The 17015-nt window shown below is 41.0% G+C and overlaps 1 protein-coding gene across 7 annotated transcripts in view; it reads left to right on the top strand.

Annotated features, from left to right (window-relative positions):
- The window catches only part of SLC34A2 (solute carrier family 34 member 2), a 194937-nt gene that overhangs the window by 70948 nt on the left and 106974 nt on the right, over positions 1-17015 (top strand). For all 7 annotated transcript variants that reach the window (XM_081538154.1, XM_081538369.1, XM_081538098.1 and 4 more), the window contains one exon: positions 15225-15329. Coding sequence is in view for 1 of the 7 variants with exons in the window: in XM_081537900.1 (XP_081394026.1) it covers positions 15231-15329 (99 nt within the window). In the remaining 6 variants the exon portion in view is untranslated. The remainder of the gene's footprint in view (positions 1-15224; positions 15330-17015) is intronic.

Raw genomic sequence — 17015 nt, 5'->3', positions numbered from 1 at the left:
ATTAGTAAACTGCTACTATCACTCATGCACATACATTTTAATGGAAATATGCACTCGTTTCTCTTGGATATATACCTTGGAGTGGATTTTCTGGGTCTCAGATAAGCATGTTTGCTTTTAGTGCATTAGGTCAAACAGGTTCAAGTGGTTGAACCAGTTCAATCTTCCATCTGCGATATTGGAGAGTTCCATTGCTCCACTTGCTTGCCAACAGTTGGTATCATCAGCCTTGAAAATTTTAGACATTCTGGTAGATGTGTAGGAATTAATTATATCATAAGGATTTTGTTGCCCTTATAAGTAATGGTATTGAGTTGTTATTGGATTTCGACTGTTGTTTACTCCTCAGTTTGAAGTGAAGTGAAAGTTGCTCAATCGTGTCTGACTCTTTGCGACTCCATGGGCTATACAATCCATGGAATTCTCCAGGCCAGAATTCTGGAGTAGGTAGCCTTTCCCTTCTCCAGGGGATCATCCCAGCCCAGGTCGGTCACATTGCAGGCAGATTCTTTACCCGTTGAGCCACAAAGGAAGCCCACTCCTCAGTTAAAAAGTCATAAATAAATTCATTTTTGGAAATTGTTCCTGGGATTACTGGTGATCTTATTAAGCTTTGCCAGAGGCAGTGGCTACTATTCTAGAATTTAGATTCTTTCCCAGGAAAGTTAGCATTGGATATCTGTTAACACCCCAAAGAGGCTATTTGTGACCAGAGTGGTAGATCCTTAAGGCCAAATTACGGTGGCTCCTGATGGCCCATGAATCCCCTCAGAACGTGTCTTGAAAGGAAAGGAACTTCCAAGCGGCAGAGTGCTGCCCTGGAAGGCGCATGGGATTTAGAAGTAGATGACCCAAGGTTCTAATTCTATTTCTGCCTTTTTTTTTTTTTTTAGCCACAGGACTTTGGGAGGCCATATAACCTTCTAATCCTCAATTTGCTCTGAGTCCAATAGGGTCTGAGCTGTTGAGGGGTTCTGACGATGCATGGAGAACTTCTGTAAAACAGTGGGTAGATGTTACTTCTAAGTAATTCTTCGGGGGTCAGCAGAGGGTGTCCATGGAGAATGGGAGGAGAGGATGACCCGAGATTTCGAACACACTGTGTCCTCCAGAAAGATGAACTCCAGTGGCTTGATTTTGGCAAGTGCTCAAAAACAATAGAAAGTTTGACTTATGTTTTAATTCTAAAAATCACAAGTTCTAATTGAAGCAAATCTGGGAAACACAAGAAAGAATAAAAAAAGAAGAAAAAAATTATCCACAATCCCATTTCCAAAGTCAATTATTGTTGATATTATACATGCACACATCTGTTCCCACTTAGCCTTGTAATATGCCATTTGCAACTCCTTCATATCACGTTTTTAATGGTTGTGTTGCATTCCATTTTGGTGAATATATAAAAATTTATTTAACCACAAGATGGTGTTTTTCACCTGCTTTCCACTTAATATCTTCTGGATACTTTAAGATTTATCAATTTTGCACTGCTTAATGTGCCAGAACTTGCCTAGTTACCACTTTTTGAACATTAAATCTCCCATCAGGAACAGTTATTTGTGGACAAAAAAGCAACTCTGAGAGTAAACAAGGAAAGAACACAAAAGTCTCAAAGTGGGACTTTACATTTCTAAAATATATAATAACATTAGTTCATTATCTCTTGATCATTCATTCTATTTTCTCTCATTGTTTTTAAGTCAGACATTTCTTTCTTCTTGACTTAGCTCTGCTGCTTATCTGCTGAGAGACCTTACACCAGTGACCTGTGTTCTCCAGGCCTTTGTTTTCCTATCTATAAAGTGGGCAATGAGGTTATTCAAGGTTGTTGTGAGAACTAAACCTAATTAAGGACCTGGACACCTTTTCTCACCTGCCCTTAAGCAGCCAAGAACCATGGCCAACACTAATGAGTTAGGTTTATAAAAGCAGTTTTGCTGATGAGTGGAAAAAGATTCAGAAAACACAGCTAGTGGAGAGCAGGGTCACTCATAAGATCAGAGCTGGGGCTAGAAGAGCAGGGAATCTTGGTTCCTTCCAGTGGTCTGAAGTGCCTCTTGTAGGTTGTTTCTCCTGCGGAGTTCAGAAGGCTGTGCAAACATTTCTGATTCCTTTCCGTGCCCTTGTGTGAGGAGGTCAAACATAATTTGAATGTCAGAACTGCCCTTAGCACAATGACACTTGAGATTCTTAATTTTTTCCCCTACTGCTTTTCCAGTGTTTCTTCACTTCAGAAGTTTTTGTTCTGTCTAGCTGTTGCTTTCTGATTCTTTTCAGTGTTTTTCCCCTAAGCAGGAAGGCAGCGGCCCCTCTGAGGTCCCCAACACTAATGATGTCACGTCAGTGACTTCCAGGGACCATTAGGCAGCCAGTCCATAACAAGTATGTCCTTGCTGCCAGCGGGACATGGAATATGGGGGAAGGGGGAGCCATTCTCCCCTGCTGGCCTGACAGTTGTCGCTGTGCTAGAAAGAGAGGAGGCCTTGTTGATGGCAGCTTCTACCTGACACCTGGACTTCCTAGAAAGATGAATGTTCTCTTTAACACTGAAAAACAAAAACAAAAAAGCCCCACCTTGTCCTTCCAGGAAAGACGCCTAAGACATGTCTTGGTACTCACTCCCCCTTGCCTCTGCTGCCCCTATTTCTGCCACTCTATTTGAAGGATTTCTCCCTTTCTACCACGAAGCACACTTAATTGCCCAGCACATCGCAGAGACTGAATTTCCTTGGTGTGTGGATCCATTTAACAGCTCGAAGGCATTGGGAAATAATACCTTCCTCTCTATCACCCTCTGCATGGTGAGGTCCCCACTGTCTAACCTTTGCTCCTTAACGCACTTCTTCACCCATGGCATATGGGCTTGGTGCTCAGCCCTCTGCCAGGATCACAGTGTCAATTGACCCACTGGTCACTCTTCTGTCCACAGCCTATGTACCTGCTTTCCCTCCAGCCTGGGGTGCCTTTGTCTGTCCCTCCCTCTTGAAAATTTTCATTTCTGAGTCTTCCTAGTTTGTAAACATTCCCCTTTCCTCTTGTGTTTTTGGCAGATAGTCCTCACTCCCCTTTGTGAATTGCTCTTTTCCATGTTCATTCTTTATATCACTGGTTTTCAAACTATTTTATTTTTTTTGCAGTGTAAACTTTTTTTTTTAAACAAGTGAAATTTATGTATACCTAAGCCTCATATAAAGATCAGAAAATCACAACTGCTGTGGTTGAAACAGAGGTCGTGGTTCTGGGAGTTAGTGGTGATTTGTTCCCTAGTCTCCTCTCCCGGAAGCCCTGAAGGGACCTCTCTAGACCCCGGCACTCTGGGAAGTACAGTGTGCGAACCACACCCTTGAATGCTAGATTTTCCATACTTGGCCTCTTCATCTCTCCCTCTACTTACTTTCACTGGATGGTCTCATCCTCCAAGAGTAAACATCACTTACTCTCCTTCCTCCAAATGTGGTGAGAGCAGAGGACAGTGAGGAACATCCCGATACTACTTTTAAGCAATTGAGACATGAGACACAAGAGACAGGGAAGAAAAAGTCAGCTTCATTACTAGCTTTAAATCTATAGCCAAATGGGCTTGCTTTCTTCCAATTTAACTTACTCAACAGTCCTGGTCTTCACTGGACATTTACAAGCATTTCTGCCTGGCTGGAGAGCTGTCCAGAATTCTTCCAAAGGAGAAGGTAGAAAGGGTGATATTCTCTCAAAGGCGTCAGAGAAAAAGTCACTTCTCCTCCTAAGGGGAAGAGGCTGGAAGGGGTGAAAACAGAGACCAGGCATGTTACCCTCCACCTAAAAGAGTGGTCCTATTCCCTGGTACTTTGTAATTTATGGGGTACTAAAGCATTTAATGGATGGGGGCCAGTAACGCTAGGCATAGCCATACATGGACCAATTCTCCATAGTAAAGAACTTGCCTAATTCTGCATAAATCTCCAGTGTTCCACCAGACATTCTTGTAGGTGAATGATGGTTCTAATTAGCCACATCTGGACCAAGACTTTGTCTTTCCAAAAGGAAATACTTTTACAGAGTTTTGATAGACATTTTATACTAAATGGGACTTGAGTGTTGATTATCCTTTGGTGGATTGAGAACTTACATGAAGATTGCTAACATTTCATAAAATTATGTCACTGATGACTATGACTCTTAGTATTTTCATCACTGATACAATATTGTCATTGTCACCACTGTATCAGCCAGTATCTGTGGCTGTTGCATTCTCTATGTTTCCACGTGTAAGTACAAGCAGCTGATGGCTCCCTTTTGGCTTCTGATAATTTGTGCCCAAATATTTACATATTAAAATGCATCTTATAAATATTATTTAGTAGCATTAAGTATTTACTTAAAAATTACCCTCTTTTTATCCCTAACATGACAGTTGACAGTGAAAAAAAGTAAAAGTACTTATTCGACTGTTTGCAACCCCATAGTCTGTAACCCAGCAGGCACCTCTGCCCATGGAATTCTCCAGGCAAGAATACTGGAGTGGGTAGCCATTCCCTTCTCCAGGGGATCTTACTGACCCAGGGATCAAACTCAGGTCTCCTACGCTGCAGATAGATTCTTCACCATCTGGGCCACCAGGGAAGCCCAACATTACGGTTAGGGTGACTAAATTTTTTTCCTTAGGTAGGTTATATTATCTGTGCATTCTGTATCAAAATAGGAAAGGCAGCATTACAAATTATATAAAAATGAGGTACTGGGTCTGTACTGGCCTATTGCAGGGTGCTCATGGAAACATGAGGTCAGAAAAATGGAGTCCTCTTCCACAGGGTGATTTGTTTAAAAATTCAGATTCCTAGGCCCCATCCAAAGAAGACTGCACCAAAGCTCTCAGGAGAAAGCCCAAGCTTCTTCCCATGCTTAGAGGTCTCTCTAAGATGCGGCCTCTGCCTGACTCACATCCTATGCTCCAGGCTGGCTTGGATGCAGGAAGTTCTCTGAAGGTGCCATGCTCTCTCTCTCCTCCTGGACTTTGCACTCCCTGTGCCTCCCTGGTGGCTCATTGGTAAAGAATCCTTCTGCCAATGCAGGAGACATGGGTTCAATCCTTGGGTTGGAAAGATCCCCTGGAGGAGGGCATGGCAACCCACTCCAGTATTCTTGCCTGGAGAATCCCATGGACAGAGGAGACTGGCGGGCACCAGTCCATAGCGTCACAAAGAGTCAGACACAACTGAGCAACTAAACAACAACAACAATGCCTCTGTGACTTCTCTGAGAAGCATCTCTGACACCCCAGGGTGAAGCAAGAGTCCCTCCTCTAGGCTTCATGTCTCACCTTATGTTGGCTTCTCTTTGCTGCCTCAAGCTCTTAAGTTCCACCAGGGGAAAGACCATATCCCTTTGACTTCTGAAGTCCTAGCGCCTGGCCTAGGTTCAAGCCTAAGAGAAGCATCCTTTTTCTTGCTGCCCAGGACAGGGATGGGCACATAGATCTTCACACCAGAGCAAACAGCATTTACTTGATAAGCTGTAAATCTCTGGTCCATTGGGCACTCATGGGGTCAAATGGTGGAATCCACCCCATCAAAACCAAGGTGAAATAAAGGTCTTGGAGAAGAAGAAAAACTTTCCTCCGAAGATTATCTTGGGAGACAGTATCTTTTATTCTTTAGTGTCTCTGCCAGAAAAATCAATTCTTAAATTATGCATTGAGTCATTTTGAAAGCAATCTTCCTAGAGTGCAAAGCTTTATCAAAGTTGACATTATTCCTGCTATCAGAGCAGATTAGTTTCATAATTTAATACTTAATCTGTCCACAAAGCATAGTGATGAAGTTGCAGCTGCTTCCTGGGTACTGAGGGGAATCGAAGGCCTTATGGATGAGTTTTACTCTCCCAATACCTTATCAAGTGAATGAAACTTGAAAGTAATAAAAAGAGACTCATGAAATGATGCTCATTGTGGTTTACAGCTCTAATCCCTTAATTATCAGCAGCTTAACGGCCTTCCCTGACTTCCTTTTGACTTTGTTCTTCCCACTGAGTGACAGGGTGTAATCATTGATCAGGAGACCCTGGAAAGAACCTTAGAGGTTGTTTTCACCTGTCAGTCAGAGCAGGTGGGTAAAAGGGCATGAAACTGAAGCCGGTACACTCAGTTCATTAGCTAATGGCCTTGAAGAAGACCCTGCACCTTTCTGCACCTTGCTTTCTTGATAAGTTAGGAGTTGGAATGCCTGCTTTGCAGAGTTGTTGGGCGGATTGAAAGAGAGGTAACTGAATGGCCCCTGAAAGAAAGGAATTGTTCAATAAAGGGTAGCTCCCACTCCACAGGGACACACATCTGCCGTGCTTTCTCTCCTGCTCTATAAGTGTTATCTTCAGCTTTGGGTCACAGTGGAACATCTCATTCCTTCCCTTTCTTCTTCTTTTGACTCTTTTGACTGTACTGCACAGCATGCAGGATCCCTGACCAGAGACCAGGGATCAAACATGTGCCATCTGCAGTGAAAGTGTGATGTCTTAACCATTGGACCACCAGGGAAGCCCCTTATTTCTTCTCTTAATTAGGTCCTTTGGGTAGAACTTGAGTTCTCTTCAGAAGGTCTCTAGGGTGTTAACTGCTTATTTATCTCAACAGGATTAGAGAGATTATGGTGATTAATAAAAACCATGTATTCCGCTCAAAGGGCAGCAGAGCCAAGGAGAGATGTTTGCACTGAGACCTGGAATTGTGGGAGAGATTCAGCTTCACCATTTATAAAGATTCCAGTTCTCTTTACAGTGAGAACCAACTCTACAATTTGCCAGTGCACTATTAGCATTTTTATTGACTAGGATTATCTCTAGTTATCCAGTGCCACAGGCCAGGATGAAAGATCTTCCCTGTGGATTATCAGCAACATGAGGACAGAGACTGCATCAGTCTCTGTATTTTGGGTCCCCTGACAGTGCCTGATGCCAGTAGGTGTTCAAATACAACTGTCAAATGAACGAATGAATCTATCTATACATTCATGGAATCATAGTATTGAAACTGACTTGTTCTTGGGACTTCCCTGGTGGTCCAGTGGTTAAGATTCCACCTTCCAATACAGGGCACACAGGTTTGGTCCTTGATTGGGGATTAAGATCCCACATGCTGTGCAGTATGGCAAAAAAAAAAAAAATTGACTTGTTCTTTAGCCATAGTTCATCAATGATTTTGTGTTCTCCAAAGCTTTTGGTAGCTTGGAGAATTTCCCATGTGTTGATCTGATGATGGCTAGTAAAACTACTTTATTTGGGGAGCCATCTACATACTGAGGGTTTCCCTGATGGCTCAGCAGGTAAAGAATCTGCCTGTAAAGCAAGAGACACAGGAGATGCAGGTTCGATCCCTGGTTTAGGAAGATCCCCTGAAGGAGGAAATGGCAACGCACTCCAGTATTCTTGCCTGAAAAATCCCATGAATAAAGGAGCCAGACCAGTGACAGTCCAGAGGGTGGCAAAGAGTCAGACACGGCTGAACAACTAAGCATACTACATACAGAACTCAGTTCATTTCTGCTTTGATGTATTTCACAGGTCAGTCTTGATAAGACAGTTAGGGGAGATGCAGGAAAATGCATGCCCTTGAGAAAGTCAATTAAAACCTTAGTGGAAAGTATTTAATGACCTGTAGTAATTCTGAAATCTGAGGGCAAAGTTTCACATCTCTCCTTTCCTGGAGCCATTGCTTGATTTTCCAACTTTCTCAATGCTTTTGCAATAGGTTTTTGTTGCTGTCATTAATGCTGAAATTCCTTGTGAAATACTGGCCACTCAGATAACTCTTTAAAGCACTTTGGTAAATGAGAAAATCTGAGAAGTGTCCCTTTTTGTGTTAATTTTACCAGATTTATACCTTGGGAAGGCACTGGGTGGAACTGGAATAGCTAGGGAATCAAATACAGAGTGGCTGGAACAACATTATTATTATTGCCAGTTCTAAATTACTGTGGTTGTTTTCAATTGAAATACTATAGAAACATTTCAATTAACTGGACATCAGCCTTCCTGGAACTTCTAGTAATTTGATGAAACGCAACACAACAGTAGAACTTAACCAAGTTCCCATAAGGGTATAGAGCTATGCTCTATACTCTGTGCTTCATTTTGCATATTACTATCATCAGTATCTACCCACAGTATTGAATAATGAGAAGTAATATAAACCAGGGGGGTCTTGAGGCTCTATAACTTCCCCAGAGAACTTTCTGCTGTGATGGAAATGTTCTACAATCAGTTCAGTTCAGTCGCTCAGTCGTGTCTGACTCTTTGCGACCCCATGAATTGCAGCACGCCAGGCCTCTCTGTCCATCACCAACTCCCGGAGTCTACCCAAATCCATGTCCATCGAGTCGGTGATGCCATCCAACCATCTCATCCTCTGTTGTCCCCTTCTCCTCCCGCCCCCAATCCTACCCAGCATTAGGGTCTTTTCCAATGAGTCAACCATTCACATGAGGTGGCCAAAGGATTGGAGTTTCAGCTTCAACATCAGACCTTCCAATGAACACCCAGGATTGATCTCTTTTAGGATGGATTGATTGGATCTCCTTGCAGTCCAAGGGACTCTCAAGAGTCTTCTCCAACACCACAGTTCAAAAGCATCAATTCTGCGGCGCTCAGCTTTCTTCACCGTCCAACTCCCACATCCATACATGACCACTGGAAAAACCATGGCCTTGACTAGATGGACTTTTGTTGGCAAAGTAATGTCTCTGCTTTTAAATATGCTATCTACGTTGGCCATAACCTTCCTTCCAAGGAGTAAGTGTCTTTTAATTTCATGGCTGCAATCACCATCAGCAGTGATTTTGGAGCCCCCCAAAATAAAATCTGACACTGTTTCCACTGTTTCCCCATCTATTTCCCATGGAGTGATGGGACCAGATGCCATGATCTTAGTTTTCTGAACGTTGAGCTTTAAGCCAACTTTTTCACTCTCCTCCTTCACCTTCATCAAGAGGCTCTTTAGTTCTTCTTCACTTTCTGCCATAAGGGTGGTGTCATCTGCATATCTGAGGTTATTGATATTTCTCCCGGCAATCTTGATTCCAGCTTGTGTTTCTTCCAGCTATGTTCTACAATAGCACTGTCCAATGCAGTACGTATGCTTACCGGGCACTTGAAACATGGCTAGTGACTGAGGAACTGACATTTTAATTAAATTAAATGTAAATTTAATGATTGGAAAGCCCAGTTGTATAATATTTTGAGTCAATGATACATTTTCTATTATGGAATATTTTTATATATTCGGAAAGTTACAGAATGTGTTATAAACCATCAACTGGAATATACACATAGTTAACCTTTTGCTATATTTGCTTCAGAGATTTTTAAAGAAATAAAATATTAAAGATACATTGAAGTTTTCTTAGGATTCCCCCCCATTACCAGAAGCATGTGTATCCTTCCCATCCATGTTTTCATAGTTTAACTATTTATCAACACTATGTAGCCTTCTTTAATTGTTTAAACAATTTAAACAAATGGAATTATACTGTAAATACTGTACAAAACTTTCCTTTTTCATTTATTAATATGCTTTTGAGCCCTATGCATGTTGATATATGAAAATTGTCTTCATACATAAATCAGTCTCATTCATTCTTAACTCTTCTAGAAAGTTCCAGTTTATAAATATACCACAAGTATCTAGTCTCCTAATGATGGTAACTTTGAGTTGTTTCTAACTTTTTTCTTTTGCAAGCAATACTGTGATGAACCGCCTAGCATATTTTTTCTTGGGCATATGTGGGAGGGTTTCTCTACAGTCATTTGTATTTGCTATGATTACTGATAACTGTAGACTTGTTTTTACTAGCTTAATTTATGTTTTTTGTTTCTATTTATCATATTTTTTCTTTGCTTCTCAACCTACCTCTTTCCCTTTCACCTATTTAGAAGTTATACATACAATTCTATTCATTTGGTGGTTAATTGTTAGCCAACATGATTAAAGATAATATCTCTCTATATCTCTAATATCTCTATTATTTTTTCCTTTTTTTTTCCAGACAATACAAGGAACTCAGAGTTCTTTAACTTCTATAACCTTCTCACAGCTTCTGTGTTATTGTTGAGTAATATATTGTGTGCTTAGTTGCTCAGTCACGAGCAACTCTTTGCAACCCTGTGGACTGTAGCCTGCCTGGCTCATCTGTCCATGGGACTTTTCAGGCAAGAATACTGGAGTGGGTTGCCATTTCTTCCTCCAGGGGATCTTCCCCACCCAGGGATCAAACCTGCATCTCATGTGTTACTTGCATTGCAGGTGGATTCTTTACCCGCTGAGCCATTGGGGAAGCCTGGGTAGTATTTTAGTTCCATCTTGAAAAAAAAAAAAACCCTCCTAGTTGGTCATTATTATTGTTATAATTTTACAGTCAGTATTATTTAGATGTATTAGCTTTTTTATCAGTTCTTTGCCTTACCATTGCTTTTTTGCATCTCACTCCTTTCTTCTGGGTTGAGTTTCTTTCTTGCTAAAATGTCAGCTTTGGTATTACTTTAGTGAGGGAATGTTATGGTAAATTATTTTAGACATAAAAGTCTAAAATATATATTTTATGACTAAAATATCTTTGTCTACTCTCTCACATATAATAATTTGACCTGGACTCCTAGTAGAATCTCCTATTAGCTCTCTCCTTTCTCCGGGACTCATTAAATGTATGCTGAACCTTTTCATTCTAAATTGTGCATCTCTTTATTTCTTTCATACTCTCTACCTCTTTATTGCTGCAGTTGGATGCTTTCCTCAAATCAATCATTCGATTCATTAGTTCTCTCTTCAGATGAGTGTCTATTGAATTTTTAATGACTGTTTTTTTTATTTCCATGAGTTCAGTTGAATTTCTTAAAAATGTCTCACTATCCGTTCCTTAGTGTCATGTTCTTCATTTTATTTTCTTTCTTACTTTCATAATTTTATTTATTCATATTATCGTAATATGTTATATTGGGTGCTACGATTTTAAAGTCTCTTTGGGATTGCTTCATATTTGTAGTTTTGGGTTCTGAATTTTTGTTGCATTTGTTGTGTTTGATGGTTTTCTCCCAGCAGTTATTTACTTCATGTGATTAGTAAATTTTTTGATGAGCTTGTCTTCAGTGGGAGTGGTTTTCCATGAAACGCATGTACTTGGTTGGGATTTTATGGAGCCTAGACTGTTTTTGTGGTAGTTTCTCAAACTGGGTTTTTATATCTCATTGGTGGTGTGGATTCAGATCAGATGCCTGTGCATGTGGCCAAGTGTTGATGCTCTGCTCTTTTTAGAGTGATTCTTTTACTTTTCATAGCCCCGAAAGATTGTCAGATTCCTATTTTGCATATCTGGCCGATAAAAGGACTTCTGCTGCTGCCTGTTTCAGAGACTTCATGGTTTCTGTGTTTACTTGGGTGTGGGCTCAGTTCCAGCTCCTCATCTCTTAAAGGCTGAGATCCCGGGTAGTTATTTCGTCACCAGTCTCTGTGATATGTACCTCGTTCCAATACCCACGTGGACTGTTTCCTTTTAGCAAAAGGAAGGAAAAGCAAAAATGTATCTTATAAAGAGGTTCTCAACCTCATTTGTAGTCGGGGATATTCAAAACACAACCAGAGGGAGATACCATTTTACTCTCTTGAGAATGGCAAAAATTCCGGCGACAACCTAATAATACCAAGCAATGGCAAGGATGTGGAGAATCAATGCCACAATTCTTTGCTGGTGGGAATGTTAATTAGTGCAACTGCTTTGGCTAACAGTTTGGTATTACTTAGCAAAATAGAGAAATTCTATTATCTGACCTTCTAGAGAAATTCTTACACATGTACACCTATAACTTGGACGAGAATGGTTACACTAGGACAGATCAAAACACCCCCAACTGGAATCAACACAAATGTCTGAAAAAGTAGAATACATTTTATATTCTTCTTACAATGCCATTTCATGCAGCAATAAAAATGAATGTAATTTATATCTGGCATGACAACACAGATAAATCCTACAGTCAGAATATGAGTGACAGAAGCAAGTCACAAAAGGATGTGTAAAAAAGAATGTATCATTTACATAAAGTGCAAAAGCAGATAGAATAAACTATATTCCCATCCAATCAGTCTATCTGTATTCCTCTCTCCTTCTGTCTCTCCCCACTTCCATTTTGAGATGACCTTGGGCAAGATTTTAATTTGCCAGCACTTGAGTGGTGCTTACACTGTGTGCTTCTGGTTTCATTTGTTTATACATTAATTCAACAAACCTTGAGTGTCAACTGCATGCAAAGCACTGTTCTTGGTGCTGATGGCAAAACAGACAAAAATCTTGCTTCCAATCTGAAGCTAATATTTTTGGGGGTGGGTGAGGGTAAGGAGGAGACAATAAAGTAGAATAAACATGTAAATTGTATAGTATAATAGAGAGTGATAAGAGCTATTTGTTGTTGCTGTTTAGTCACTAAATCGTGCCCAAGTCTTCGAGACATCATGGACTATATAGCACGCCAGGCTGCCCTATCCTTCATTACCTCCTGGAGTTTGCTCAAGCTCATGTCTCTTGATTCAGTGATGCCATCTGATGCCATCAACCATCTCATATTCTGTTGCCCCTCTTCTCCTCCTGCCCTCAATCTTTCCCAGCATCAGGGTCTTTTCCAATGAGTCGACTCTTTGCATCAAGTGGCCAAAGTATTGGAACTTCAGCTTCAGCATCAGTCCTTTCAATGAATATTCAGGGTTGATTTCCTTTAGGATTGACTGATTTGATCTCCTTGCTGTCCAAAGGACTCTCAAGAGTCTTCTCCAGCACCACAATTCAAAAACATCGATTCTTTGGCACTCAGCCTTCTTTATGGTCCAACTCTCATATCCATACATGTCTACAGGGAAAACCATAGCTTTGACTATATGGACCTTTGTTGGCAAAGTGATGTCTCTGCTTATTAATACACTGTCTAGTAAAGTCAGGAGAAGTTATGGTTTTAAATGGGTGATCAGGGAAGAACTCTTTGTGAAGGCAATATTTAAACAAAGTCTTGAAGAAGTTAAGAAGCTAGTGATGTCAACATCTAGGAGGAAATCTTTCCAGATAGAGGGCAGGGCAAGTGCAAAGGTCCCGAGGAATTTCTTTATCAATCATCATTTTAGAATCTTATCAACATTAACTCTAAAAACCGTTAAATTTTCTTTCAGTGTTGGATGGTTCTTGTCACAAATATAAGATTCATATTGTGTTTACAACCAAAATGGAAACTTCCTATAATTGTGAGTCTGTCATTGTGAGTGTGCATAATGAAATAATTTGGGGTAAAGGAAGACTTGAAATCACATTTTGTTATTTTGTTAATCAGTTCCTTTCAGCCAGTGTAAATTACCATACAGAGCACCAACATGAGACTCCGGCTGACCTAGGTTTAAACGTGAGCTCTGCCACTCTGGGGACTGGAGCCACTTACCTGATCTCCAGGCATAAAAAGATGAAATAATACCCATCCGAAGCATCTTTGTGAAGACTGGGTGAAAATATAAATTCAAGTCTTTGTGCCCTTCAATAAAATTAAAATGTTTTCTTTACATATATTTTGTACATTTTAAAGTTATTAATATCCTAGGTATGCAATATTTTTTGTTGAAAGGAGAAATTTTAAAAGCTCCAAGTGAGAAAGGGCAAATCACTTCACAAGGAGTTTGGGGTTGAAGCTCAGCCTGGTGTAGTGGCTCCACGGCTGTTGGTGTTTCTGGTCCTTCATCTGTCCTCCTTGCTGCCCTGAGTGGGTGCCTTTTGTTCTCATGCTTATCACCTCATGGTTGCAAGATGGCTGTTTCACCTCCAGCCTCAGGTCCACACATGGAAGAAGGAAGGTACTCATGAACACTCTTTTATCTTGAAATATTCTTTTATAACATCACTTAAAATGCCTGCCTTTGAATACATGTGCCAAAATTTATTTCTCTCTTCCCTCATCTGTGTGCATGTATTATTTACACATATCTAGCTGTATATATATTACTAATAATGGCATATATGATTAAACCATATAGGTGTATGTGTATGTGCTCAGTCACGTCCAACTCTTTGCGTTCCCATGGACTATAGCCCACCAGGCTCCTCTGTTCATGGGATTCTCCAGACAAGAATATTGGAGTGGGTTGCCATTTCCCCCTTTAGGGGATCTTATGCACCCAGAAATCGAACCCAGGTCTTCTGCATCTTCTGCATTGGCAGGTGGATTCTTTACTGTTGAGCGACCTGGGAAGCCCTATAATTAAACTGTAATGGTATATAATACTGGGTTGGCCAAAAAGTTTGTTCGATTTTAAGTGAAAAATAAAAGACACATTTTTCATTTTCGCCCAGAACAGCGTATTCATTAACTTAAGGAACTTTTTGACCAACTCAATAGTATATACACATGAACAATGCTACAGTGGACATCTTTGTAGTGATATCTTTGCACCCATCCCAAGTTATTTTCTTAGAACAAATTCCTAGAAGAAACTTTGAGTCAGAGTGTATGCCCATTTCTAAGACTTTTTATATATTTTGCTGAGCTACTCTTGAGAAAAGTAGAGATATTTTCTCCTTTTAGAGTTGAATGTGAGAACTCTGCCACATTCTACCCACCTCCATCACAACACCAGCCATTGTCAGCATGGTTTATTCAATTCTTTGATTCATGTATTCATCTAATAAATAAAAAGTAATAATTTTTGTTCTAATTTTTTGGTATTGGTGAGGTTGATCACATTTAACACCTTTTTGTTCAAGTTTGATATTTAAGAATGTTTTATAAGATAGCTTCAAACATTTTCTTTTATCCTTCCAGCTGCAGTAAATCACAATGCAAAACAGAATATGTATTTATGCTGGCCTTGTTTCTTAGTTCCGTACTGCAAAATAACTTATCTGTGTTATGGTCTTTAAAATCTCACCCTTTATGTCTAATATTAATACTTATGTCTTTGGTTAACACCTATATCATTTTAGTATGAAGATTAGGGTAATCTCAAATAAAAGCATAAAATGATAATAGTATATTAGTCATAATGTTTTATGCTCACATAGTTTGTTTCTAGGGAGATCAGAGAACTGTGATATTATTATTTTAATGAATCATTTTTGCCAACCTGACTGTTATTCTGTTGAATGGATGTCTGTACTTACACTAAAAAATTCTTCTTTGTGTATCTGAAATTCAAATTTAACTGAGCATTCTGTTTTGTCTTGTTTTTTCCCTAAAACTGACAGCTCTGCATGAGGAGGGTCTGGAGGTTGAAGTCCTGGGTGAGGAGGTTGGAAGGAGTTGCAAAAACAGGAGCGGCATCAGGCAGAGGTGGAGCCGTTGCCCAGGAGGTGAGGGTCCCAGGTGCTTCTCCTCCCACGTCTACCAGCTCCTATTAACAGCTGCGGGTCCAAATCCTCCCTGTGTGGGGGACTTGAGCTGGGGCTGGGCAGGTAGATCCCTGTCATCCCCTCCCCCACTCCATCCCTAGGGAAATTCCAGCTGGCATGCCAGAAAAGAATTTTGGAGATAGGAAGTATTGGGTTCAAATCCCATCCCTTCTTTTAACTAGCTTCGTGATCGGTGGCAAATTGCTTAAACTAGTGGTCCCCAACCTTTTTGGCACTGAAAGGACTGGAAGACAATTTTTCCATGATGGCATGGGGGTGGGGGATTCAGGTGGTAATGCAAGTGATGGGGAGTGGCAGATGAAGCTTCGCTAGCTTGCCTGCTTGCCTGCTGCTCACCTCTTGCTGTGCGTCCTGGTTCCTTAACAGGCCGTGGACTGGCTCTGGTGTGTAGCCTAGAGGTTGGGGACCCTGGCTTAAATCCTTTGAACCTCTGTTTCCTTGGAGAAGGATGGCAATGAGCAAAGATGGAAAACTAGAAAGACTGATGACAACTGGAACCACTGAACCAGCCCTGACTTTAACTCCAGGCTTCCTATTAAGTGACTTCCTATAACACAGAAAAAAGTAAACCCAAACTCACAGGGTCATTGTGAGGTTTGCATGAGATGATGTTTGAAAAGCTCTATAGCAGAGTCTTTGGTATCTCATAAGCTGCCAACACATGGGTCTGAATTTCAAGACACAGAGACTACTGAAGGCAGAGTAATCACTCAGAGGAATCACAGTAGTGCCCCTGGGAGAAGGGAAAACAACAGCAGAGCGTGGGGAGACTGCAGACCAAAGAGACCAGGGATTCTAGTTTTGGGGGCACAAGGTTTGGAAGCTTTAAAAAATAAGCTATTTCTGTTTCTCAATATGTGTTTTCCTCTAGGAATGAAGCTAAATCTGTGAAGGTGATGCTGAATGCATTTGAAAGAGAGCAGTCAGGCAGCTACAAGTCTAGGCAGGTCCCAGGAAATCCAGCTACCCACCCTGATTTCCTGGTCAGTCCACGAGGAAGTCTGAGCCAACTGGTTCAGCCACGTGCTTTTCTTCAGGGGAAAGCAACCTCTGACCAAGACTTCTTTCTGTAGACCTACCAAAGCCTCAACAGCTCCCTCCTGATTCAACATCTTATCTAAAAGCTAAAGGGTTACCTGTTTGTAAATATTGTTTCTGAGACAACTTTGCCAGCCCAGACAAGCCCTGCCCTCTGTCTCTAAGAGCACTTGTCAACAGCTAAAGTGCCTTCCAATTTCCTGGAGAAGGGACTTGTTATGGGTTAAATGAGGAGTGGACTTAAAGAGCCAGAGGAGCCATTAAGGCTTCTGGCTGGCCAGTGTCCTGTCATTAGTGGGACAGGGGTATCTCTTCACCCACATAGTTATCATCACCTCCCTGACTGGTGTGGTCTAAGGGGAGCTCCCTCCAGTTCACCTCTAGATTGGAGGGGAAGACACCCTTTGCCTCTTCCTGAAGGCATGGATTTGACCCTGGAAACAGCAGGAGCTGAAAAGGACAGGCTGTTTTAGGGAGGGAATAGGACTTCTTTCTTAACTGGGGAACTAGACAGAGGTGGGCATTTGAATAAAGGAGATTAGGAAAGACAACTGCTAAAAACAGACGCTGTTTGGGTCTAGACCAGTA

The sequence above is a fragment of the Giraffa tippelskirchi genome, chromosome 1 (assembly GCF_054371585.1).
Source record: "Giraffa tippelskirchi isolate mGirTip1 chromosome 1, T2T-mGirTip1v1.2.pri, whole genome shotgun sequence".
NCBI lineage: Eukaryota > Metazoa > Chordata > Mammalia > Artiodactyla > Giraffidae > Giraffa > Giraffa tippelskirchi.
The sequence above is the reverse complement of the archived record's forward strand: the minus strand, read 5'-3'. Positions and strand labels throughout refer to the sequence as shown.